The sequence below is a fragment of the Maniola hyperantus genome, chromosome 5 (assembly GCF_902806685.2).
Source record: "Maniola hyperantus chromosome 5, iAphHyp1.2, whole genome shotgun sequence".
Lineage (NCBI taxonomy): Eukaryota > Metazoa > Arthropoda > Insecta > Lepidoptera > Nymphalidae > Maniola > Maniola hyperantus.
In genome coordinates, this window is record NC_048540.1 from 10,068,094 (window position 1) to 10,095,922 (window position 27,829).

At 39.0% G+C, this 27,829-nt stretch overlaps 1 protein-coding gene across 3 annotated transcripts; it reads right to left on the bottom strand.

Annotated features, from left to right (window-relative positions):
• Positions 1-37: 37 nt before the first annotated feature.
• On the bottom strand, positions 38-27,424 carry LOC117982423 (uncharacterized). 3 transcript variants are annotated; one of them, XM_069498930.1, is made up of 14 exons: positions 27,199-27,424; positions 14,345-14,437; positions 10,425-10,566; positions 8,663-8,803; positions 7,342-7,510; positions 6,746-6,860; positions 6,077-6,193; positions 5,059-5,254; positions 4,119-4,284; positions 3,487-3,604; positions 2,797-2,917; positions 1,942-2,115; positions 1,673-1,757; positions 38-1,591 (listed from the first exon to the last, which is right to left on the bottom strand). In XM_069498930.1, exons 2-14 carry the CDS (start codon positions 14,409-14,411, stop codon positions 428-430), a joined length of 2,775 nt encoding a protein of 924 aa, XP_069355031.1. In that variant the 5' UTR covers positions 14,412-14,437; positions 27,199-27,424; the 3' UTR covers positions 38-427. The 3 variants fall into 3 exon arrangements, with proteins under 3 accessions (XP_069355031.1, XP_034824669.1, XP_069355030.1); XM_034968778.2 differs by having other exon boundaries at positions 27,194-27,424; XM_069498929.1 differs by lacking the exon at positions 27,199-27,424 and adding an exon at positions 26,232-26,349.
• Between the last annotated feature and the right edge of the window lie 405 nt (positions 27,425-27,829).

Consider the following 27,829-nt stretch of genomic DNA (forward strand, 5'->3'; position numbering starts at 1 on the left):
AGTTTTATTATTAACAATTAATTAGATTTAACAGCTTTCAACATTTTTATTTCTCAATGCCTTAGAAAAAGGGTTTTAGTTCAAACATTTTTTTTTCTATATTAGTTGTATTTCTACTTTTATTCATTCCTGAGGATTGGAATGTTTAAGGACATAAACAATGTTTTTTAAATAAATAGGTTTATTATAAATGAGATTTCTCTTATTCTACTCTTACCACCTAAATTATTTACACAACTATAAATTATAAAAAAAATTTAACCGCAGCAATAAACTGGTTTGATATAATAATTTTCTTGTAATAATATAAAATAAAAAAGTTGCAGTATAATAAAAAGTGTAGAAAATAAATTTACAAGATTTACAACAGCTTAAATAATCCTGTACTATAATGTATTTACATAAGAAAATTAGGCTGTGCCATGTTTCATCTTCGATTTAATTTGTTTTCTTGATTGTTATCTGGTAGCCTTGAATATGGTACAGGAGCGTATCGCGAGTCAGATGGTTTGACGCTTGAGGTTGTGATAGCGGACTGTGGAAGTTTATCTGTAGATGTCGGAGGGGTAAACGTGGGTAAGTCGACTCGAACAGCGGTTGGCTCTGCGGTGTGCCTATACAAGGCTTCAAACTGCATCTCTTCAGGGAACGAGTGAGATTTGATCTTTCTCTCGTCCCTTGCGTTGATCGGATATACTATTAATATCTTCTCGCCCTCGCTACGTAAAGCGACCGGTGGCAGAGCTGTGCTCGTCGATGCAGTGGGTCCCTCCACCACTTGCAGAATCTCCTTCGGCACTACTTTTAACCTGTCCATTTCCGTCGTCGTCGTCGTCGTGGATGTAGTAGTTGTCGTTGAAATCACCACAGGTATGTCAGGGTCCTCGGGAGTCTCGAATTCGCGCTTTTCCCCGGGAGGTCCTAAAGTTCGAAGCGACTCAATTTTCATTTCCAATGTTGGCGTGGGGATTGGAACGGAACTCGTAACATTAATATCCTCTGTCGGTATGAACCTGGCAGTCGTTTTTGGGAGTTCCCGAGATCCGAATATAGGTAAACGGGGAGCGTATGCTGAAACCAACGGTAGTAGTGTATCCCTGGCGTAACGTTCCGCTCTGGTGATAAAAGAGGCTAAGCGGGCTGGTAGGAATTGTACGGCGAAACTGGTTTGTTCCTTTTCTGCCCGTTCATCCCCTTCTTTGCTGGATGGAGTCGATATGTCGTAGTTTTTGGGTTTGCGAGATGGCGGGTGTGTAATTGTGCGGGGGGGTTGCGTGGCGCGGAGTAGGGGTTCCGATATTTCGTGCATATTGTCTGAAGCGTCAGATCTCTGTCTCGGTGTCTTACGCGGTCGAGGCCTTAATACAGGCTCAGCAATTTCGACGAGTCCACTGGGAGCCGTTTTAGTGTTAGTCATGCCGAAAGCACGACCCGAATCTGCCGTATCTTCCCAATCGTCAGCAAGTATAAATTGCCGTTTCGGAAAGTCTTCCGGTAATTCGTTATCATGGGGATCATCTGTAGCAGGGTTTGTTATATTTCCCTTATCGGTGACTGATTCTTGTTTTGTGGTGTTTGTCGATTCTTCGATCTGAGGAAAAAACCATTGATTTTTAGTATCGTCAATATATAACCAAGAAGAATACAAAAGATGCAAGAATTTAATAGAAACCTGTTGAATTTGACAGTCTCCCGGATACAACGCCATTTGAACTGTTTCATCTGTTAGCAGCCGCATCGCTTTGCAGAACGACGATCTATGCAAATAAAATAAACACATTTTTACCAACACTTACTACAAACCATATTTTTATATCTAAATAGCCTACAAGAGAAAATACAGTTAAGGGGTACCTACCGTAGTAAAATAACTATGGATATAAAAAAGATGGTGACTTGATTTTTTCTGGTCGAAGGCTGAACTTAAAATGGCGAACTTACGTCTTGCCGAAGCTATCAGTAATAAGGAGTTTGTCTAAGCGTATAGCGCGCAGCCCGGCACTGAGCCAGCCGTTGTAGGCCGCGTAATGCAGCGAGGCTCGCAGCGGCACGCCCAGCGCCGGATGCGGCACCAGAACTCGACCGAAGCGCACGTTTCGAGGACTTTCCTCGCGTCTGTTAATGAACAAAATCTATTCTCAAGATATTGCACTGAAAACACACAAAAAAAAACCTAAACCCTTTATTATCTTATAAAGTATAAGCCTCACTGATTTTTAGGGCCTGCGCAGACTGCCTGTATTTTCCGCGGAGGACAAAATTGATCGCATAACGCAAACGATGGAGTACGATGATAAATTGTTATAAAAGACGATGGTCTTTTGTCGCGGAAAATAATTTCTCGTGTGCGCAGGCCCTTAAGAAAATTAAGCCCGTCCACCTATAATTTTTTTTCTCGACATCTATTAAGAATTTAACTGTTCGCTCTCTCAACTCCGCTTAGATGGAAACTGGGCCTAAGGCTGTGAAATCTATAGAGCGTGCTTTGACTTTGCATAGACTTAAGTCACTGTTAAAGCGAGACAGATTTATGCCAGCTATATAAAGCTGTCTCGTTTTAACCGTGTCTTAAGTCCTAGCAATGTCAGAGTGTGCTCTTGACAAACATAACTAATATTAATTAAGTATCCTTGTATCTTAAAAGATAGCTATTTTATTTTCTACTGTACCTACTCCTAGACATGTTGCTTGATGGTATAGCTTGAATTCTTCCAACGCTAATGACGATCGCGCGTATTATGTCGCTGTTTGGTGCTAAATTGTGCACAATGTGTATTCGTAGTACTAGGTATTTACTTAGTCATGGCGAAAGATTCATTGAGCCCGGAGTCGCCGTGTAGGGTGAGCGTGACGCGCCCATAGTTGGGCTTCTCGCCAGCCTCGTGACCGCCCCACAGCGCTACGTGGTACTGGTGTGCTAAAACAATAATAGATTCATTCGCACAACAATAAAAAAATATGCTAATATTTTAATTTTGCCACCTGTTGAGTCTGATCTGATCTGATTTTTCGAGAATAAAGAAAGCATTGCGTCGATGTGGCAGTTTTTATATTAGCACCAGAGTTGTACGTGAACACTTATTTATCATACTACTTCGTCAATCTTATATATTTTGAATACGCACATAATAGTCGTATTATTGAGATTAAACGCTAATTATCTCGCAAAAAAGTATACCTATGGTGCGGGACAGGTTGATATGGCAATCGGGGTATTAGGCGGGGGGACGCCCCGCACACTCGCATGTCACCCGCGCTCGCCCGCACTGGTTTAGCGCAGGGGCTGTGCGTGTTTGCGGGGCGTTCCCTCCCCTATTGCCATCTCGACCTGTCGCCTATATACCTACTGTATTTTCGTACCTAACTACTGTAGTTTTCTCGTTTCCGGACATCACCAAGAACATAGGCACTGAAAATATTTCTTTCATTGGCGCTTACTACTATTATATTATTCTATATTTTTACTGATTAAATGTAGGTCCATACCGCAGAAAGGTTCCTCTTCTCTAGTAAGAAGATACAACTGGCCTCGACCGAGAGAGCGGTCAGCGTAGTATCCCATGTTGCCGCAGCGACGCTCACTGTTGCACGGGAAACATTTACCCTGGAAATGTAAATATGTAGTAAAGTTAGCAACAGCTTATTATATAAGAGGTGGAATAGACGCGACTCCGGTACTTCTTGTACCACTACCACAAAGAACAGGTATTTAGTTGACAAATTGGAGATTTATATCTCAGTCCCATGGATGTAGAAGTATTTCTATGCTCAGTCCACATTCTGTCGAAAATAGCCGAGTATTTTTGACTGTTGAACATTGGCCGAGTTGTCAGAAATGACTACTTAGCAAGGCGGGCACATGCAGTTCGCATCAATGCATCAAAAAATCGCAATAGTAATAAGCTAATATTAAAGTTGGAGACTGATTTCGGCTAGTGTTATGGTGAATTGCAAATTGCAAAGCAATTGGCACGATGATCGACTTCATTGATCTTGCTAAAATGATTCCGATCCCCTTCAATCGCGTCACGACAGACCACAACATATACTAGTAGTCTCCTTATACAATACTCTGCAACGCACCTAAGACTTAGAAGTGTTGTTAGTTCCGTATTTACCTCCGCAAACGTGTCATAATCAGCGCAAGGGAAGGCTGGGAAATGGCATTTAGGTGACACGGAGTCGGTGAAGAATTTGTACGCGCGCCGGTGGTTGCACAGCGAGCGGCCTTCGGGCGAAGCGCCGGCCCACGGCAAGACAAGGTCCGATACTGCACCTACAAACCTGCCAAACAAATTATCATTGTATAATTTGTAGAAACTGTGGATTATATGACCCCTACGATACGGAATTTAAATCATTTTTCCATACCAGTAGGTGAAATATTGGCAATATTGAATGCGAATACGAAGAATCTTTCAAGATTAGAAGTAACAAGCTGTGGTTACAACGAAAACACTTTACAAATTAAGCACCAAAGCAAGCGAGTTGCAACGTACACTGCCATCTTCAACATGAGTTGTGAATATTACAATCCAGAATTACTCTTTGAATTAACTAATTAGGTAGGTACCTGCATAAAAATGTAGGTAAATCCTATAACAAAACCTTGTCATTAGGTGGAAGATAGGTTTTCTAGATACTTAAACCGCGGTACCTTTCATAATTGCTTCGTCTCGTACATCCTAAAATTTAATTTAATATTAGTGTAATTTTCAATAATTAATAGTAATTTAGAGCAGAATTTGTGTTATTTTCGGTTGTACACACAACTAAAATAACACAGCTAACGTCCGTTATCTATATTCAATCTACCTATCTGTGATCTTTATTTATTCCTGCAACGTTATTACCATAAAGTTCATATAAGTTTTGAAAAATATATATAACGTTTTTAAATGCTAAGTAACTTCAATAGATTGAATATAGAAATCGGACATAGATACTAGATAGTAGAAGGTACAACAATATTCCATGCCGACAAGGATAGCACTACATTTCGACCTACTCGTATTTGCAGATTGTACCATTAACGTAGTTTTAGCAGCAATTTCTTACAAATTAGAGCAGCCATGTTGCACGCGTCCCCCGTTGGGGTAGAAGTCCACATGCCCCAGCGGCTGAGCGGCGCCCAGCCCGCCCAGTATCAAGGTCTCTCCGTTTGAGTGGATCACGTCCACGAATTTTGCGTCGGACTTGTCCAACCGGGCCCTGGGGTCTTGAAACTCGAAGAGCGGACCGGCCGGATCGAGACCTGTTAAACCGTGATCAGTTAGTAAGTAATAAAGTCGGTCAAGTGCGAGTCGGATTCGCACACTAAGGGTTCCGTACCATCGTACAAGATACAACACTTATTTTGATTTACATGAAGGCCATTTTAAATACTTTATTGTTGTTATAGCGGCAATATAAATACACATTCTGTGAAAATTTCAACTTTTAACCTATTATGATCCACGAGATATAGCCCGCTGACAGGCAGACGGACGCACGGACAGCGAGAGTAAGTAATAGGATCCCGCTGGTCCGCACCCTTCGGGTTCGGAAACCCAAAAACGATTCGATTTTCTGTGTAGGTACGTTTAGAGAAAAAGAAAGAAAAGACGTTTATTTACTAAACTGTGCCACACATCACATCTTAAAACTAAGAGCTGGTTATTCTATATAGCTGGTTTATGTACTTTTCTATAGGGTGGGATGCGAAAAATTGGCTAACGAATCAATAGGGCGCCGGAATGAGCATCCACGCCATGCGTCGCTTTGTTACTTAATACCACTATGGCATCGTTAAAAACCAATTAGGTACCTACTCTGTAAGTTCCATTCGAGGCTGTACTAACTTGTATTTGAATGATTGCTGTATATTAAAATGGTTCATTCACAAAATTACTTTTCTTATTTTGTGGTTTATTTTATTAATGTTGCCAAGAAAGTTGTGATAAGGTTGCTTTTGCGGTCCTTAACAGAAAATCACGGGGAGGATGAATTCGCTGAAAATACAAGTCATCAGAATCAGAATGCAACTGGAATCCTTTTTTTGTGGTATGTATTAATACCTGCTTTAAGAAAGATTTACCTGTAATACGACTTATGTTTTTCAATTCGGAGCCCGCAAATCCAGCCACGTGGGCTCCGAGGCTGAAGCCAATAAGATGAACGTCTTCGAATCTCAAATCAATGTGTTGAGCTAAGCCTGTAAACAATTTGGCTCACTCAGTTCTCATATCAGTAGTATAATACATTCGTCATCATCATCATCACAATCATCATCATCATCACAATCATCATCATCATCAGCCTGTGGACGTCCACTGTTGGACATAGGCCTTGCCTAAAGAGCGCTACCACACCCGGTCCTCAGCCTTCCTCATCAAGCCACTTCCCGCCAGCCTCTTTGTTCATCATCATCGTCATCATTAGCAAAAAAATATTAAGGTTTGAGCGCTGGCTCGAACAACCTGGCCTCTTCTCAATACCACCGATACACCACACATCAGATTATTCATAGATGTCTAAAAATATTCGAACTAAGTATCTAATTACCATTCAAACCATCATCAAGGCCTAGGCTCATCTTATGTCACAAATTAAGTACAACACATTTCTCAATCTCAATTCTCAAATGGAATCGACGGCATCGTACCTACCTCACTTTTCGTTTCACCATTTCGTACGCGCCTAAGATTGTATTACAAAACTGTGACTGATTATGCTATAATAGTAGAAAAATGCTAATATAGCTCACCTTCCAACAGCATTGCCAGCTGTTTACCGACTAGCCTCGTATTGGCTGCGGCGCGAAGGTAGTTCGGCATGGAGGCACCGCCTTCCCAATCCACGCAGATGACATTGCATTCTTCCTATAAAATGAAATATGACGTAATGAAATTCGTTAAGATTGATTTTCGTCAGGAAAGTTGTAAGAGAGTTGTCAAGGTATTGTCAGTGTTCATTATGATCACATTATGGTTGTCTGACTTCTGAGATGCGTAGCGTAGGTAGCGCTAACCACAGAGTACATTGGTATATGGCGCTAACTGTATAGTAGCAACTCTACAACTTAGGTACCTTCTTAGTAGGACATAAAGAGAGACGTAAAACATCAACAAAATAGAATGTATCTACTAAAAAGAAGGGCTTCTCGTAGCGACATACTTATATTGTAAAGAACGCGTGCGCCGCCGGCCAGCGTCATCATGCCATCAAGGTGGACGTACCATGGACGTGCACCCAGATGTTGTCGTACTTTGAGAGCCGAAATCGTAGATGATGAAACTCGTGGGCCACGCAATGTTGAACGTGCGTCTCCCAGCGCCATGCTCCGAATTTATTGCCACTTACCACTGCCATCAAGGCGGAGCGCATCTCATACACCCAGACGTTGTCGCAGTTGGAGCCGAAGCCGTGAACGATGACGCGCGTGGGCCGCGCCGTGTCGAAAGCGCGCGCCGCCCAGTGCCATGCTGCGGATATATTGCTCGCTGACACCGCTACTAAGGGCTGGTCCCCTCTAAATTAGATTCTCCATTAGAGACTTAAGGAATCTTCAAGTTAATTAAAAAAATCTAAACAGACCTCAAAAGGCTTAAAATAGGCTCCCTATGATAAACGAATTAAAATTCGATAGCATTTTATTGTTCGGCGCCATAGTGTAGCTAGCGATCTAATTTTCGGTTTCGAAGAGACGTTGGTGCACGAAAAGGGCAATCCATAGCTTGTCAAGTTGTGACTGTAGAGGACGTATGAGTTTAGCGAGTGGTCGATAGCGCAAACCTGTAATTCCCGGACGTGCCTGTATTTTCTACCACGAAAGTCTACCTGTAAACAATTTCAGGGTAGGAACCAGTAAGCATTTCATAGGTATTCCAACTTTTTACTGACGAACATATCTACCCCAAGTTGTTTATCAGACATGAGATAATTTTACCTCAATGCCTCAAATATTCACTATTTTGAATACGGTAAGGCATGACTTCATCGGAGCTGCTATTTAAATAGGTAATTTCAGTTTAATTTAAATTAGTTGGAGACTGACTGGTCTTGGGTCTCCATTATTCAATTTAGCCCACGCCTACGTACAGTCGGCGACAGGTCGAGATAGCAATCGGGGAGGGAACGTCGCGCAAACTCGCATAGCCCCCGCGCCAACCCGATGCGGGTGACATGCGGGTGTGCGAGGCGTTCCCCTCGCCTCGTACCCCAATTGCCATCTCAACCTAACGCGTACTATAATCTATACCTATATAGAAATAGAAACTTTGGTAGTATCTAGTACGTTGTCGTTATATATTATTTTGGCCTTATATTTAATTTAGATTGATGATATCCTCAATGACGTGCCCTTCATACAAAGACCCGCGACGCCTTGGCTTTATCTATTTAAAGTGAGCGCCGATGTGACTAGCATAGCCAAATTGGTCTTAAAAGTCCAATGGTAAGACTCGCAAAAATCTTATCATAGGTATGTATCATGTAACGAAGACCAGCAGAAACCGTCGAGAGGTGAAGCAGAGCCGAGCAAGCAAGATCCTCTTCCCCTACTTCAAAATCCATATAGCAGTTTCTGAGACTAGCCCAAACAGATAGACCAACTCTGCAGAGGGACTTGTATAATAAACAGTGATCAGTGATATTTTTAATCTGATATCTAATATTTTAGTACCTGCTGGTTGTAGAGTATAGAAGGAAATTCGTTCCGACCTCTTGCGGTGGACTTGGCAATGTCTCCAAGTATGCGAATGGACCAGTGTCATCAAAGCAGCCGAAATCGCCATAGCATATACTCCCTTGTGATCGCTTGGTCCTGTAAATAAACGAGAAATCTACCTAGACACAGAGGAAAGTAGGAACTCAAATAATTTAGATTTCAGATAGGTAGGTACCTACTTAATTGTAAATCTACTTATAGTCCGCGACGGGTTGAGATGGTAGTCGGGGTATGAGGAGGGGGGACGCCCCGCACACCCACGGTTGCCCGCACCGGGGTAGCGTGGGGGCTGTGCGGGGCGTTCCCTCCCCAATTGCCATTTCGACCTGTCGCGTGCTATACCTTTACACTGAAGAAAGTCGGAACTCAAATAATTTAGATTTCAGTTAGGTACTTATTGTAAATCTCTAATACCTATTACCTACCTACTTAACTTAAGCAATTTGCCTGGTAGAAATCGTTATTCACTACCCATATTATTAATGCAATTGTGTTTGTTTGTTGGTTTGTCCTTTAATCATGTCGTAGCGGAGCCGCGGAGTAATGAATCGACGTGATTTTTGTATGGTTATGTTATGAGTAGTTAAAGACCTGGAGAAAGACAGGCTACCTACTTGTGATCTCGGAAAATCAAAAGAGTAACTCGAAATTTAAAAAATTCACGCTAACAAAGTCGCGGGCATGTCCGTGTTTTCTGTTCTTTTGTTGTTATTTTCTTTCTTGTGGTAGACAAAAATAAAGTGTATAGGTACTTAATAATTATATATATAGGGATAGTATCGATTTCCGATATAGCGTCCATTTCTGGTTATAAACATACATTATGTACATACAGGCAAGGTACTAGGTAGCTAAGCCTACGAGTTTGGGGAGACCAGTTTAGAATGAGTACCTTTGATGTCAAAGTAGGTACATCAGTAGGTAATATTACGTTTTCTACGTGTCCACTTTATCCTTTTTGTTACTTTATTCTGTTCTAGTCGCCTGTTACACTAATGTACCTAAACGTAAGTAAACGTTTTAACGCGCTTCATCGCAAACTAATAAAGTTAAGAACTTAGAAAGTAGGTAGTACGTATTGTGTTTTGAACCACCGGTGAAAGTGGTGACAATACGATTTGCTTTGTCGCTTAAACATGTCGTTTAAGGAAAAATAACAATTAAAACAGTCGTTAACACACTTTATCGTAATTAAAGTGTCTGTTTTCTCACTATTTTTGGATTTTTAGGCACACTTCCATACTGTATAGGCCGGCACAGACACGAGTGCAAAGCAAAGGCATATACCTAATATGTAATTACTAGAGGATGCCCGCGACTTCGTCCGCGTGGATTTAGGTTTTTTAAAAATCCCGTAGGAACTCTTTGATTTTCCGGGGTAGCCTATGTCCTTCCCCGGGATGTAAGCTACCTCTGTACCAAATTTCATCAAAATCGGTTAAACCGTTGGGCCGTGAAAAGCTAGCAGACAGACAGACAGACACACTTTCGCATTTATAATATTAGTATGGATAATACATAGTACAACAGAGGCATCAGCAATGAGCAAGGCAGGACATCACGCCGATGCAGTATCTACCTATCTACATATGAGTTTAATAAAACTGCCATACACCAAGTTAGCCCACTTCCGACCTTAGACCGCATCATTACTTAGGTACCTATCAAGTCAGATCGTAGTTAAGGGCTAACTTGTAATGAATTTAAAAAAACGTGCCTGGTGCGCGATCTCTTGACCTCCCACTGCTTTAGGGAAGCTCTGACGGCAGCGAGTAGTTCAGCGTCGTGTCGCTCGTCTTCTGCCTCCTGCGCCTCCGACACCGGCCTCCCGCTGCCTCTCCATGACTCTAGTTCAGCATCTGTGACAACATCCTACAAATTAAATTAATTATACAAATTAATAGTGCAAGTAGGGATTATGTTATATGTGGTTACGTGCGTTCGACAGTTTAAAAAATCGTTTAGTGTCGGTCAGTAGGTACTAGACTAAGTTGAAATAATGAATAGAAGCTTGTACATCAATACTTATAATAATCAATCATCAATCATCAATATCAATCAATACTTATAATATACTTATAATAAAACTGTAACAGGTCAAATTCTGTACATTGAAGATATTTTATTTTAATCAATATCATCAATACTTATAATAAAACTGTAACAGGTCAAATTCTGTACATTGAAGATATTTTGAAAATTTTTTTTCGAGGGCACTCTATAATCGATACTGAACCCAAAACTGTAATTTTTTTCATTTTTGTCTGTCTGTCTGTCTGTCTGTCTGTCTGTCTGTCTGTATCACGGCCGCGCATCACGCTGAAACTACTGAATGGATTCCAATGAAACTTGGTACGATTTGAGGTCATACTATGAGGAAGAATATAGGATACTTTTTATCCCGAAATTCAGCATGGTTCCCGTAGGAGAGAGGATGAACGTTAAAATGTATACTGAGTTGTAATTCCTTAACGCGTAGTCCGATTTCATTCATTCTTTTTTTGTTAGAAAGGGGATATTTGAAAGATTGTTCCGTAAATATTTCAATGTCATCGGTTTTAACCGACGACTGTCAAAAAGGAGGTAGTTCTTTTTTCTACATCGATTTTTTCGAGGTTTCTGGACCGATTTGCAAAAATTTTTTTTAAAATCAACAAAAAAGTTTTCGTGGTGGTCACATAAAAAATTCTGGATTCAACTCCTTAATCCTGATGCTGCAGGGTTACTGCCCGCCTGAGTTATCAAGATTCAGGAAGTGTTCATAGTGAATTCATATTGTAGGTACCAAGCAACGACTTTATTCTCAGACTTCAAGTCCCAACTCCTCAACCCTGATGATGTAGGGTACAGCACTCCTATACTATAATGTTTCAGTAACTGCGGATGATGCAAAATTAATTTAGGTACCAAGCATAGGCTACATCATTGAACTTCGGATCCTAACTCCTCAATCCTGATGCTGCAAAGTACTAAAGTCCTAAATCGTGGGGATTTTAGAATTTCTGATAGTGAATTGATATTTTAGGTATCAAGCAACGGCTTCACGATGACACTCCCAGTCCGAAATACTCCACCCGAGCGAAGCCGGGGCGGGTCAGCTAGTAAATAATATGTTAACAGTCCAAAGTCGAAACGCGGGCCAGTAGTTATAATTCCATAAATAAATTCATTTATTCGAAAATTATACCAAACTTGGCCCAATAGCATTAAGATCAGACTGGGGCGGAGGCCTCACCCCAAAATTCTACACAAATAATCTGGATGGCTCCACTTCTTAAATTCTTCTTTAGTCCTAAGGATCAATCCTACCAAAGGAAACTGTTATTCACACAAAATACCATATTTTGTCTTTTTTCGTCGTGCACCCACAGATGGACTACTAGGTATCCCATGATCCCAAACGTGCGTTCAGAATTCGGGACGGTGCGGTGGTAGATTTTAGACAGTTCATGCTAATCGAATAATTAATTATAATTATTTTATTAGCCTATAAAAAATATTAATTTAAAATAATATTTTTTTATAGGTTGCATTACTCTCCGCGCACCGATCTGCGCACACGCGTCAGCACCGATGCGGCCAAATCACACACATTTTCAGTACCCGTAGTACAAGATTTTACGTCTCACCAAACCAAACCAAATTCGAGAGTAGAAATACTTACGCGTTACAGTAAAATGGACCTAAACAGCCTTGAATTGAAGTCAAATATTCAATGCCACTGATTTTAATTTCGCAATGTTTCCGCTTGGAGCGCTGGCTGTAGAAGTGTAGACAAACTTGAGCTTTAAAACAAGGCATTTATGATCCAGTTTACTGAAACGCGGAAGTATTTCGACTCTCGAATTTGGTTTGGTTTGGTGAGACGTAAAATCTTGTACTACGGGTACAGTATCGGGTAATTTTGTGGTGGTAGGACCTACACGAAGAACCATACCTACCTACTAATACTTATTATAAATGCGAAAGTGTGTCAGTGTGTGTGTGTGTGCAACAGTTTAACCGATTTTAATGAAATTTGGTACAGATTTAGCTTACATCCCGTGGCAGGACATAGGCTACTTTTTATCCCGGAAAACCTAAGAGTTTGCACATTTTTAGAAACCTAAATCCACACGGACGAAGTCGCGGTCATCACCTAGTAGGAAATAAACTCTACTTAATAGGTATTCTTCTACTTAATATCTAAAAGTGGGTGCGCAATACTGAGGCTCACGAGCCACAAAGAACTGCTATTTTAAATTCATAGAGCGTAGAGGACACAAAGCAGTAAGTAGGTACCTAACCTGAATTGTTGGTCTCCGGGTGTGCCGTCACCACTTTTTGCCTGGCCTTGATGTGTAGGGCAATATCTCACTGGCCCACTGAACGAAAGGAGGCCATTCCCAACGTCTTGTATGGTGGGAAACCTAACAACTGTTCGCGATACACGGTGTCACTTCTATAGAAGTTAAAGTTTTTATCAGCACACATTCCGACTTGGAAATGTGACTTATATTACGTACCTATTTGAAAGTATAATCAGATGTTATTAGTGGTATGCCGTATGAGATACTTATTTAGGTTTAAAGTGTGAATTTTTACTTGGGTGTACGACTGTACGTACAAGATTAGTGATAGGTATACCTAATAGGTATCATCGTCAATTCCTCAGTGCCTCAAGACGAAAGTCTTTAACCAGTGTGTTCTTCCCGTCCTCACCTATGGTGCTGAAACGTGGACACTAACAAACGGCCTTGTCCACAAATTCAAAGTCGCTCAGCGAGCTATGGAGAGGGCTATGTTAGGAGTTTCCTTGAGGGACACGATCCGAAATGAGGAGATCCGCAATAGAACCAAGGTCACAGACATAGCCCAAACTATTAGCAAGCTGAAGTGGCAGTGGGCAGGTCATGCCTGTCGTAGAGGCGATGGCCGTTGGAGCCGGAAAGTCCTTGAGTGGAGACCGCGTTTAAGCAAGCGTAGTGTGGGACGCCCTCCAGCACGATGGACCGACGATATAAAGAGGCTGGCGGGAAGTGGCTGGATGAGGAAGGCTGAGGACCGGGTGTGGTGGCGCTCTTTAAGGAAGGCCTATATCCAACAGTGGACGTCCACAGGCTGATGATGATGATGATGATAATAGGTATACAGTAGCGATTTGCCTAGTCCTTTCTAATTCGAACGCTAGAATATAGAACGCCCTTTCAGCATCAGTTTTCCCCTCCAATTTTAATATGGGTACTTTCAAGTCAAGAGTGAATAGGCATCTTCTATGCAAGCGCGCAATGATGCAATCTTACCCTCCCATGCCCACTTATCATCAGATTATTTTCATACAAAATTGGTTTCCGACATGTTCAGAATAGCTTCATATAAAATGTTCTGCCACTGGAACATCAGATTAAACTCCGGGCCCAACAGACGACAAGTGGGCACCGGGGGTAAGACTGCATCATTTGCCATGTTTGATTGCACCCAAATGCTATAGATTAAAAAATAAAATGGACAAAATAGAGCCAATTGCCGGAGATATCTGAAATCTAAGTTGAGAGATGTACCGTCACATCAGTGGACCAAATAGGACTTAGGAGGCTGACGCCTTAACCACTAAGCTATCACCGATAGGTGGGATGTAAGAGATGTAGTGTTACCTACATTTAGCTAGAACAAGGGAGGTGCCCGCCAGGAGGAGGGCGAGCAACCGCCAGGCGTGCGTCGCCATCCATGCGCAGCGGCATTCACGGACGTCTGCAACAATCACACAAACAAGTATTGTAAATTGTAATAAGTATGTAGGTATTTCATCAGGGACATGTAAAGAAGGTATATTTTTATGGTTTCCAAGATATACCGATGTCAATATACCCTCGAAAATCGCAAACATAGTTCAAACGGAAATTGGAAGCCAAAGGATACCGATCGATACAACTTAGGTATAGGTAGGTACTAGATCAATAGATTTAATAAGTAGATTAAAATATACCGGTGATAGCCTAGCTACTGAAACGTCTAGTGTCCACGATATCCTCAATAGGAACTTAAACACGCAAACACAATTAGAAACGATCTTTGTTCCTAAGAGTAGGTATTTAAGCTGAGAGAGTACCTAGGTAGATATTAAGCCTTGTTTAAATAGGTGTCGATTGAACTTATTTTCTGATACATACTTATTGTACTTAGTAACTCAAGTGATTGTAACGGAATCTCAACAATACTTTAATAATATTATTCATTGATCAACATTCCCAAGCGACAGTAATATTACCACGACCGACTTTGGCCGCTATTGTTACGGTTTTTACGCTTGCAAGTTGCAATATTGTGTTCCGGACGCGATTTTTATATTGGCATTGTTTGTATCGGTGCTGCAGAAAGTGTTGACATACCGACATAGTCTTGAAAAACTCTTCTAACCGACATAAGTAATTTTTAGTTTTGCTGGTAAATTAACGAACTCAATTTATTAGACAAATAATGAATTTATCTGCATAATAGCTGATCCCTGCACGCACCGAACGCAGCACTTTTTACCTGACTACGACAAAGCCAAAAGGAAGGGTTAGGGTACAAAAAGTAACTGCAGTGTGAATGCACCTTTAGATCATGAAATCTCCAGATCCATTGACCTAGAGATCATAAATCAATTTATAGGTAAGTACTCGTAGGTAGGTATATTGCTCGATAGTAGGTTGCAGGTAATCTAAATATATAAAAGCGAAATACCACTCACTCACTGACTGACTGACTGGCTAAACACGAAATCTCAGGAACTATAAAGCCTACAAACTTGAAATTTGGAAGGTAAGTTCTTTATAGGACGTAGGTGTCAGCTAAGAAACGGTTTTGAAAAGTTTCCTCCCTAAGGGTGTGAAAGGGGGGATCGAAGTTTGTATGAAAGTCCTATGTTTTTGAAGTTAGAGACATAAAAATGGACATTTAGGTTATTAGCTTTAACTAATAAAAATCTGTATAGGTCAATTTGGGCCCTTTTCCCCTCTTAAGGGTGGTAAAATAGGGGGGAAAGTTTTGATAGAAAAGTTTTAACTATTGTTATTTTGTTTTGAAACGTAGGTTCTTTCTAGGGGGTACCGGGTAGGTATCAGATAAGAAAGGATCTAAATTCTCCCACTAAGGGGGTGAAATGGGGGTTGAAATGTTATATGAAAATCCTATGTTTATGAAGTTAGAGATATGAAAATTGGCATTTAGGTATACTGGGTTCTGTGCCTTAAGGTGAGACTGAGTGAGTAGGTAAGTGAGGCCTTTTGCAGCGGGAAAATTTCAGATCTCATTAGAAATCAGAAACTTTACGCGGACGAAGTCGCGGGCAACTGCTAGTACTACATATTTCGATTTGGTTGAGACGACTCTTCGAACTAATCGAGAATGCACTTACTTACTTTTCAATATTGAAATTCAAATCCAGCGAAAGGCGAATCACGATCGAGGTCGAAGAAGCAGACATTTTTGGCACTTTCTGATGAGTGATGAGATTTGATTCCTTATGATTTTAATCTTTGAGTGGCCACGACGAAACAAAAATGCGCGCAGGATAGATTTATTCATTGGTTTATAATGTACAACGACTACAAAGTGTCAAGTCTGCAGTGTAGAAAGAATATTTTATCAAAGCAATGTGTATGTTGTCGGCGACGGATGGGAGTAGGTAAGTAAAATATTTTAATTATTTTAAAAATTTGAATTTATTTTTATCGAAGAAATTGTACTTAGCTATTCGTGTCTCTATTTAATGACGAATTTAGATAAAAGATCCAAAATATTTGGTAAGTATGTGTTTTCTGGATCTTTACTCAAAATTCATATCATAGTATAGGATAGTACCTACATGACAGATCGAGGTGGCAATCGGGGTGGGGACGCCCGTTACACACGCACAGCACCCGCGCTACTTCGGTGCGGGATAGCGCGGATGACGTGTGCGGGGCGGCCCCCCGCTTCATACCCCGATTGCCATCTGGACTTGTCGCGTTCTATCGGTATTGTACCAATTACATGTATAGGTACTAGTTTATGTCCGAGGTTTCGTCCGCGTGATATAACTTGATAACAGTAGGGCGATTGTCTTAAACATGTATCAATCATTATTACAATCTCAATTGTTCTGATTGGCTGAATTTGTGCGATTCTTGTTGCAACAGTGCATTGTAGCCAATAGTGAGCGAGTGTTAACCAATCAGAGATGATTGCGATCGTGACATTGTAGCTGTCATTCTCCCGCAATCGCGCAGCTGGGGATGATATCTATGAGTGAAAGAATTTTCGGAAGTATTATCAGAAACTGTAAGATCTCCTGAGTCCTTTCTCAGGACTCTACATTAAGTAATTCAAATAAGATAAAAATAAGGTAGACAATTGCCGCGATGCAGAACATCACAGTACCTAGGTACCTAAGTGCTATATTTTGATTTCTATTTGGATCTACCTAATATTTTAAAGTAAAAACTATGAATTGCAAAGAAGCCTTTAATTTATGTTCAGAAACTAAGTAGCTAGGTAGGACCTATGTCAGGGTTATTGGTTAGTTGAGGTAAATTTTTTTCAATCGGTTTGGAGGTCGATGGGTATCAGAGCAACACATAAAAATTATGTACTTTGCGGAATAAAGAAAAAACTAAACTGCAATAAATTAGGTGCGAGCTAGGTAGGTACTTACAAGTTGTGTTGTACTTACACGAACTTATATACCACTAGCTGATGCCCGCGACTTTGTACGCGTGGATTTAGATTTTTAAAAATCCTGTGGGAACTCTTAAATTTTCCGTGATAAAAAGTAGCCTATGTCCTTCCCCGGGTTGCAAGCTACCTTTGTACCAAATTTCGTCAAAATCGGTTTAATAACGGTTGAACCGTGAAAAGCTAGCAGACAGACAAACAGACAGACAGACACACTTTCGCATTTATAATATTAGTATGGATAATGATGGTAATAACATGAAATGCCTCATTATACATATATAAATTTCTTCATCGAAGGTTTTCATAAAATATAGATGTTGACCAGTTAGTATAGGTACCTACCTACTGTCTACTTCCGTAGGCAGAATGCTGTCAAAAATGCTGTTACAAATTCACCATGGATTGCAGGGTTGCGTATGTTACATGGTTACGTTGCATCGTCACATCGTGTGTCGACATTCGACAATGAATTTCATTGTCTGTTTAGGTTCTAGGACGAACGTGAAATTATCGGTGTGATCGCACTTGACCAATTTTTTACCAATCTAGACTTAGGTCTTATACATTTCAATGTTTTACTGATGATTCAGATAAGGTGCAAGATTGACCCAACTTTCATAGAAAATTCGGCATTATCCTGTCTTATTAGAGTAGGTATCTTCCAATGCATTAATATTAGGTACCTAGGTAGGTAGGGTAGAGACAAAACTGTAGGTACAGGCTACAACTATTACCACTATATATCACATGTGCAGTACATGTTTCAATAAACATATCGGTCAAAGTTAGTGACCCGTAAGTTGAAATTGGTTTCATTTCATGCCTCGCTAACTATTGAGAATAACCTGAGAGTAGAGCCGATGTCATTTCATACCTAACAAAACAGGTTGTTCAGTTGCAAAAATGATTCGTTACGAATTTCGTGCATTTCTACTTATAATATCGTAACTACTATCAAATTATTTTTAGTTGTTTTTGTATGAAGGAAAATTCGTCAGATTATATAAAATTATAGTACCTACCTATTATAGGTATTGTAAAAATTCCTAAGAACGACTCAAAAATAAAATAAAAATAAAAACATGGACCTTTTAGACAAAACTTAGTTTTTAACTGACTGAACTTAGTTTACTTAGGCCTACCTAGCAGGTACCTACTTAGAACATTTATCTACAACCTTCTATAGGATTTTTTTCTCAGAATCCATATCCAGTACGCAGTGGTAAGCGCTGTGATCTTATAAGGAAATTACAATTTCTAAATTGTCTCTGGTCTGGTCTGGTGGGAAGCTTCAGCCGTAGTTAGTACCCATAAAGCCGTGGTTAGTACCACCCTATCCATAAAGTCGTGCTAGAAACCGATCACAAGCTAGCCCGCTTCCATCATAGACTGCATCATCAGCACTTACCACTAGATGAGATCGCAGTCAAGGGCTAACTTGTTACAAAAAAAATTCGAACCCTTGTGGCAAGATAATTAATAACTCAGCTAATAGCTCGAAATCATAGATATCTGAGCTAAGCACCTATATCAGTAGGTGGGGTACTAGGTAGGTACTACTCGAAATACATATTATATATAATATGACCTAGATTTAAACTACCATTTTATGTTAAAGCATTACCATTTTGGGTGAGTAAATAGGTAGGTTCCTACCTATCTAAGTATCTCAACTCTAAATATCAATCCAAGCCTGCTTCATAATGTCAATTATATAAGCGGACATGACATGGTTTGTTGACTCGAGTGAAAGATAGTTTTATAAGTATAAAGCTAAATTCTTCATTATATAATCTAATGTCTAATTTAAAATCAAATGAACTACTATTTACAAAAATAAAGTAGTTAGACACATTATGCACGTAAAACGTACTAAGATAAGACATTACTACGGCAGTCATAGATACATCTCAAGGCGATTTTTTTGTTATTACAGTATGTGCACATACTCATAATATTCCACAGTTAAACGTAATAAAACTATAGCGGAAACCATAACGGCATTACATAAACTAACCACAGCATTATCTAATCTACTTGTATTGTATCAAGGTAATTGCTTTGACATTGGCCGAAAATGTGCTTACCTATTAATTATATTGAATAACCAATTGTGGTAGGTATATACTCATACCACAGACCACTGTGACTTTGTTCTAATAGGTAATTATACGTAAGTTAACTGCAGGTTACATAAGCTATCCTCAAGAGCCTACTGTTGAGACCACAGAACTTTAAATAATGTAAGTACCTAATACAAAGGGTATAATCTGTAGGTTCAAACTTATCCCAACCGTTCGACTATCTGTATTGTTGTATCTAAGTGACCACCTTCAAGTATATACCTACAAATGACAAATGAATACTTAGTACGCGACAGGTCGAGATGTCGATCGGCGTGGGAACGCTCCGCACGCCCGCACAGCCCCTGCGCTAACCTGGTGCGGGCGAGCGCGGGCGCCGAATGTGCGGGGCGTCCCCCGCCTCATGTACATCGATTGCCATCTCGTACTTGTACGCTTATACGGAGCTCCGTTGCGACGTGATTGAAGGACAAACCAACAAACAAACACACTTTCGCATTTATAATATGGGTAAGTACCTGATGGGTAAGTACAAATAGGATTAAAGTTAATTTAGCGATTAATTTAATAGAAGAGTGGGGTTTATTGTTTAATAGCCGCATACCGCGGGCGTCGTGACTGCATGCTATGTAAATTGTTGAGGTACAGGTACTAGGTAAGTGGTAACTACTTACTAACTTTCTTTACTCTTTTTAATTGGTGTGAGAATTACACTAACGTCAGAATGTTTGTACCAATGCAATCAATGAGGGATCTTGAAACTTTCAAGTTTTTTACATGCTTGTTTATTTTGTTGTCTTGCAAAGTTATTTTATGATTATCTACATCGACAATAATATTATAAAGAGGAAAGATTTGTAGTTTTGTATGTTTGCAGCGAATAAATTCAAAAACTACTGGACCGATTTGAAACATTCTTTCACCATTATCTGAATGCTACATTATCCTTGAGGGCTTATAGGTTATATTTATCACTAGAAAATATTACTTAACAATTGAACATTTCACCAAAAAAAAAAAAATGTTTGTTTTGTATTTCACAAACATATCATTTTACAAAAGATTATTTAACAAATATTCACAAATGTGCTGAATGTTTAAAATGTTAAAATATGATTCAAGTATAAATTTATTATTTCACCAAATAAAAACAAAGAAAAAATACGACTGTAGTTCGGAATCCTCGGTGTGCGAGACTGACTTACACTTGGCCGGTTTTTTTCCTATTATATTATCATAAAATTAATTTATGGGGCAAGGGCATTTATAAGTAAAATAAAAAAACGGCCAAGTGCGAGTCAGGCTCGCGCAATGAGGGTACCGTACTACAGTCGTATTTTTCAACATTTTGCACGATAATTCAAAAACTATGATGCATAAAAATAAATAAAAATCTGTTTTAGAATGTACAGGTAAGACCTTTCATATGATACCCCACTTGATATAGTGACTCACTTCGAAAGTTGAAAATACTAATTATTAGTTCATGACCACAATTTTTTTTGTGTGATCTAACCCTAAATTCACGGTTTTCAGATTTTTCCCCAAATGTCAGCTATAAGATCTACCTAACCTACCTGCCAAATTTCATGATTCTAGGTCAACGGGAAGTATCCTGTAGGTTTCTTGACAGACAGACAGACAGACAGATAACAAAGTGATCCCATAAGGTTTCCGTTTTTCCTTTTGAGGTACGGAACCCTAAAAAATATGCTATATGTTGTTTTACTAATTACTTAACACGATTAAGAAATCTGTCTGGTAATTAGTTTTGTCAAGTGTATTATTTGTACAACCAGAAGTTTTATAACGATGATTAAATTAATCCTAATTTTGCCAAACGTTGTTTGTGGAATGAAACTTTGTTACGTACCATTAGTTATTTGTGAATTGATCGGTCACCAAAATAAACAGCTAAGTATATTCCGCTTAGTGAAATTCAAATCCGTGGGAATGAGATCAAAGAATCTCTGCGTTAACATACGTCAGATTCGCTGCTGGTAATATTTCTCGGCGGAATGCTGCTGCAACGGGTACCTACGTGAAGTTAAATCGCGAACATAGGGCCAAACGCATGAACTATGAAGTAAGTAGGGTACCTACTAAAGCAGTTTTTTTAAAAATGAAAATATTACAAAAAAAATTAAAGCTTATGCATTATGCAACCCATACCTCTACTCGTTTTCCTCTAAATCGCTTGGCGGTACAACTTTACCAGTAGAGTAGTAAGTCACAGCGGAAGCCTCCTAACAGACGAGACCAAATACTATAATTTTCAAGGAACTCACAAAAATGTTAAATCTTAGTCAAATAGTCAAATTTTAGGTAGGTATGTTACATACAATATCCGCTATTGACATTGTCCGCTACCGAATCCGCGCTTTCGACGTAAAGTGGACACACACTTAGTTTTTCCATTATTGAGCAAAGTTTAGTGTTTTGTGACAAAACTATTAAATAACCAACCGAAAAAGCAAAAATACCTTAAGGGGCCATAAATCTAGTTGTTCTACGAGTATGTATAACACTATACTATACGTACTTAAGTATAATGTAGTCAGTGGCGTGCACAGTGTTTGAAGCCAGGGTAGGCATTAGTTAGGTAGGAACCTGTTTACTGACAGGTCATAATGAAAAATATGCATTGAGCTATTACAACTGGGGTAAGCAGTGCATTTATGCCTCTATGACCTGCACGCCACTGAATGTAGTATGTAGTACGGAACCTAGGAACGTCTTTTCAGTTTTACCCGGTAGATAGTTTGTAGTTGTACTGATGAGAAAAATAAAAAATTGTATCTGGCATTGGAATCCCACAAAAATTAGTTTGAAGCGACTCGCACGTGAATAGGTGTGATGTTGCCTAAGTAGGTACGTCACAACGAAATCGGTGATGCATAGGCGTGATACTTTCACTCGATGTGATGTCGGCGCATCTCATCGACCTCCCATTGCCCTCTTGACTGGTGTAGGTACACGCCATTTGAAAGTTTGGGACCAAGGCCAAATATGTTGTTTTTAGGGTTCCGTACCTCAAAAGGAAAAAAGGAACCCTTATAAGATCACTTCGTTGTCTGTCTCTCTGTTTGTCTATCTGTCTGTCTGTCTGTCTATCTGTCCGTCTGTTGTGTCTGTCAAGAAAATCTATAAGGTATTGCCCGTTTCCATGGAAGGCTGGAATCTTGAAATTTGGCAGGTAAGTAGGTCTTGTAGCACAAGTAAAGGAATAAATCCGAAAACCGTGAATTTGTGGTTACATTTAAAAAAATGTGTTTATGAACATATAATTAGTATTTTCAATTGGGTGTTTGACTAGATCAAAAATAAATTATTTCTCAGTGATTATTAAATTGAGGGTCTTCCAAAATACGTAAAATCCACGTCCTTTGTTAGTTTTAAGTGTTGTAATCATTTTAAATTATCGACTCAACTAAAAAAATAAGTACGTCATTATGATGTGACGTCACATTCTAGTATTTCATAGAATATCGCATAGTCAGTGCGCGTTCTGACGTTTAATAAAAAGTTACTGATTTGACTAGTTGTCAAATACCGTATTTTCAAAGTCTTAAGTAAGATAACCATACCGAGTGGGGTATCATATGAATGGGATTTGCCTGAATATTCTAAAACAGATTTTTATTTATTTTTATGCATATTATTTCACTTTCAAACCCCTACCCCTACCCCTTAAGGGGTTAAATTTTCAAAAATCCTTTAGCGGATGTCATTATAGCTATCTGCATGCCAAGTTTAAGCACAGGTTTAAGTCCGATCCGTCCTGTAGTTTGAGCTATGCGTTGATGGAACAATCAGTCAGCTTGTCCTTTTATAATATACTTATAGTGAAGATGATAGTGAAGAAAGATAAATATTATCACGACTTGGTGAGAATGATAACATAAGTTATCATTCAAGTTACGTATAGCTATTAATAAAATTAATTAAGTATCTATACTAAAATCTAGACGTTTGTTGGCATCGTCTAGAGTCTAGACTAAGTAGAAGAAAATCTAAATAATCAATAATTGTTAGAGCTGATGTTACACTTTAGGTACTACTCGCCATTTAAAAGCTTCCTTCCATTTTCATACAAAAGACTTCAACGCGCAACCAATTTTATCGTAAAAATCATAATTTATTTAAATACTAGATGATGCCCGCGACTTCGTCCGCGTGGATTTAAGTTTTCAAAAATCCCGTGGGAACTCTTTAATTTTCCGGGATAAAAAGTAGCCTATGTCCTATGTCCTTCCCCGGGATGTAAGCTAACTCTGTACTAAATTTCATAAAAATCGGTTAAACTGTTGAGCCGTGAAAAGCTAGCAGACAGACAGACAGACAGATACGCTTTCGCATTTATAATATTAGTATGGAACCACAGAAATTTTAAAGACCCATCCGTTTAATCGATTTATGTGAAATTTAGTACAGAGAAAGCTTGCATACCGAAAATTTACAAAGGCAACTTTTTATCCCGGAAAATCAATGAGTTTACGGAATTTTTACAAATTTTAGAAAACCTAAATCCACACGGATGAAGTCGCGGGCATCATCTACTTAGTACTTAATATGTGCCTATTATTTAATACTCACGAATACGTAGCCCTCAACCGTTACGGTGGACGTTGCGCGTTGCACTTTCGTTAACGCAATGTGCTTAACAAATATATCACGCACACGTTTCGACATTATAGCCACTCGATTGTTCTACGTATTGCATTTAAACCTAGTACTTATTTATTTTTTACTCCTTCAATGAAACGAAACATTCATTGTTTATACCTACAATTGTCTGGTGGTAGGCTACGGACGCTTGGTGACAGTAGCCTCCCACCAGATAGCAGTCAAACTTGTAATGAAAAAAATCTGCCAAGTGCGAGTCAGGCTCGCTCACCGAGGGTACTACACTCGTTTTTTTTTTCGACATTTTGCACCATAACACAAAAAATAAATAAAAATCTGTTTAGAATGTACAGGTAAAGCCCTTTCATATGATACTCCACTTGATATATTAATCTTAGTTTGAAAGTTGAAAATACTAATTATTTTTTTCATGAACACATTTTAATTTTTTTTAAAGTCTTACGTCTACTACACTAACCTACCTGCCAGAATCTAGGTCAACGGGAAGTACCCTCTAGGTTTCTTGACAGACACGACAGACAGACGGACAACGAAGTGATCCTATAAGGGTTTAGTAGTTATTTAGGTTATAGTTTTTCCTTTGGACGTACGGAACCCAAAAAAAGGGATTAATAGCACCAAACAGTACAACCCCCTACTTGCAAATCGTATTGTGAACGTATCAATTTAAAGCGTTTTGGTAATCGATGTTCATAATAAATTATACTACGAGTAAGTGGGTAGGTACATACATATTATTTTTCCAGAGCTTGTTATGTACATTATAATTCAATGTTATGCTGGTATTTTTTTACAGGGAGTTGCAGTTGGTACCTATATGCTGTGTAGACATGCAAGGCCAAACTTTTTGTTTCTTCATTCTGTCATCTGTGATAACTGATAATGCATGGATGACATGTATATTGGACTAAGAGCCAGCGCGTGCGTACGTTTGTTTGAATCATGGTAGCTTTAGGAGATAACAGATAATAAAGGTGTAAAAAATCTTACACTAAAGGTGTCTGGCAGGAGCTTGCCACTACACTAACTGTCTAGCAATACATGACGTGATTTGTAATACTATTCCGAAGAAAATATAAAAAAATTATACTTTGTACTTTGACGTAAGATTTTTTACACCTTCATTACCTTTTATCTCCTAAAGCTACCATAATTTAAACAAACATCCAAAAAAAACGTACCTCCCAGTGTTGGGGACAACACGCAGAGAAACTTTCAGCTTTTATAAAATAACGAAGGTCTGGCACGCGCTAGCTCTCTCTCTATATGTAGACGGAAGCAATCTAACTTTATGTTAATAGTTATTTTAAAATCATGAGCACCTCCTACTTTGGTAAGTACACTCACTAAATATAAAAGTTAATGTTATTTTTGCTTACTGCTGTTATGTTCGTACTAAACAATTTATTATGTAGATAATATTGTTTATAAATTACGCGTGAATTTGCCTGCGACTTTGTCCGCGTGGTAATATAACTATTTGTAGCCTATGAGCATCCGGGGATAATGTATCTACCATTGATAGAATTTTCAGTATAGGATCCTTAGTTCCGCAGATTATCCCCTACATCCCAACTTACAAACTTTTAATTTAGTGTAAGTAGATTCCGATGCTCTAACTAAAACATCCTATTTATTAAAATTTATGGACGTACTAATTGCATTTTTAAATATGTAGTTAATTAAGTTTAGGTACTACAATAGAATAGGTTTAGATATGCGCGTGCACCTACTTAGTAAATACTCTAAAAGGTATTATGGGAACTTTATTAGTGAAGAAGAAAAGCGTTTTTAAGATCTCACCAGAAAATTGGGACACAAAGTACCTACCTAAATGTCGTTGTAAAGAAAATCAGGTTTGCCTTTCATGGTCAATTTGTGCCGTGGGATAGTTCTTGACAATACTTACTTACTGAAGTGGTTGCTTGCCAAAAAATGGGGACAAATGCGATAGTGAGTCGAAGCATTGCAATAATTATTGTTGGTGTTTAATGCACAAGGCAATATTCTACTTAATGCGATTGACACAAGATTTACAATAAGTAGGTACTAGGTACCTTCTACTGGCTAGTAATTGACTACAGGTATTTCGTGAGTAATTAAATCCTACTTACCTATCCACTGATTTAATTTCATTCTTTGTAACAATGTTGTGAAAATGAATTTTCGTCATCCTCTTGCGCAGTGCGCCGCGCGCCGTCCCGTTCAGGAAGGAAGTTTCAGGGTTTCATTCCCGGTAAACATATATGATAGCTACTTAAATATTTTTTGCCGGTGAACTATGCTGATATTATGAATAAACCACAAATTTTCAGGATATTAATGTATATATACTGCCCAGTAATTTATAAGTAAGTATTCTACTTAAGTCATATTTTATCGATGATAAAGTGCAGTGTTTATGAACCATGAAAATCATTTCATATCGCAAGAATATTTTTAACGTACCTATAATCGGCATAATATTATATTCACTATTACGACCATGCCATTGGGATATAATTTATATATTATTATGCTGTTAACATAATTTGGATCTAGGCAACATGGATATCAGTAGTTACCTTAGTACTTTTTAAAACTTTTTATTTATTTATTCAGATACAAGTTTCCCTGCAAACTACAATCTCACCTGGTGGTAAGTGATGATGCAATCGAAGATGGATGCAAGCTAAACCTGAAAGGGGTATGGCAGTTATTATTAAACTCATACCCCTTTGATTGGTTGGTACTGATATCCATGGTTGGTACTGGTAATAAATATATAAATATTGAAAAAATCCGAATGGGTAGGGATTGAACCTGCATCCCTTTGGCTATCGCGGCCTTGGAGTGCCTATAGTCCGTTTAGACCACGCGGTCCCTTCACTGCCAATGCCAAAATCCAAGGCTGAGATAGCTAGTGGGATGAACATACGAATATAATCCCTGCCTGTTCCGCAATATTTGATAAGCTTTAAAAAATTCAGAATTTCCTTCAAGTAAAGAAACACAATAAGTATTTTTTAATAAATAAAATAATACAATAAATAAATCTTTTGATCATAATACCAGAATACAAATGAATCAAACAAACCTTACAGTTACTCCAACGGCTATGTAGTTAAAGTACAATATAAATGCACTAAGTATACGCAAAAAAACACTGGTGTCCGAGACATAAAACAATAAAACACAATCACAAGTAACAGCTCACTGTAACACTGTGTAACACCGTTTCGTCCTGTTTACTTTCGAATACTTGGTACCAGAACAGTGAAGCCTGGTAGAGTCTCGAGTATGAATTATGAAGCGCACGGAGCGACGTCGTGGCTTGCACTGTTGCGCACGGGCGCAAGCCTCTGCGGTGAAACTCGAGAGAAAAGTGCCTTCCCCCGGCGCAATAGCGATTACATCAGTGCTCTCTTTGACGATATTGTTTAAAGCCGATATAAGAGGCGATAAACATTAAACAGGCAATTAACAACATTTCCTTTTTCACTACTTATTCCGTTTATTCACCCTAAAACAGCCACTCTAGGATGTATATGCGGAAACGTGTCCGTCTATCCACCTCTGGCTAAAAATAATATTCAAATCCATCCCGTCTGGGGTGGATTATATAGATGGATACATGTTTCCAAGTAGATATAAAGCCTCGGGTGGCTATATTAGGGTGGATAAACGGAATATATAGCTTTTGGATATATGATATTATGATATCCTTATATTT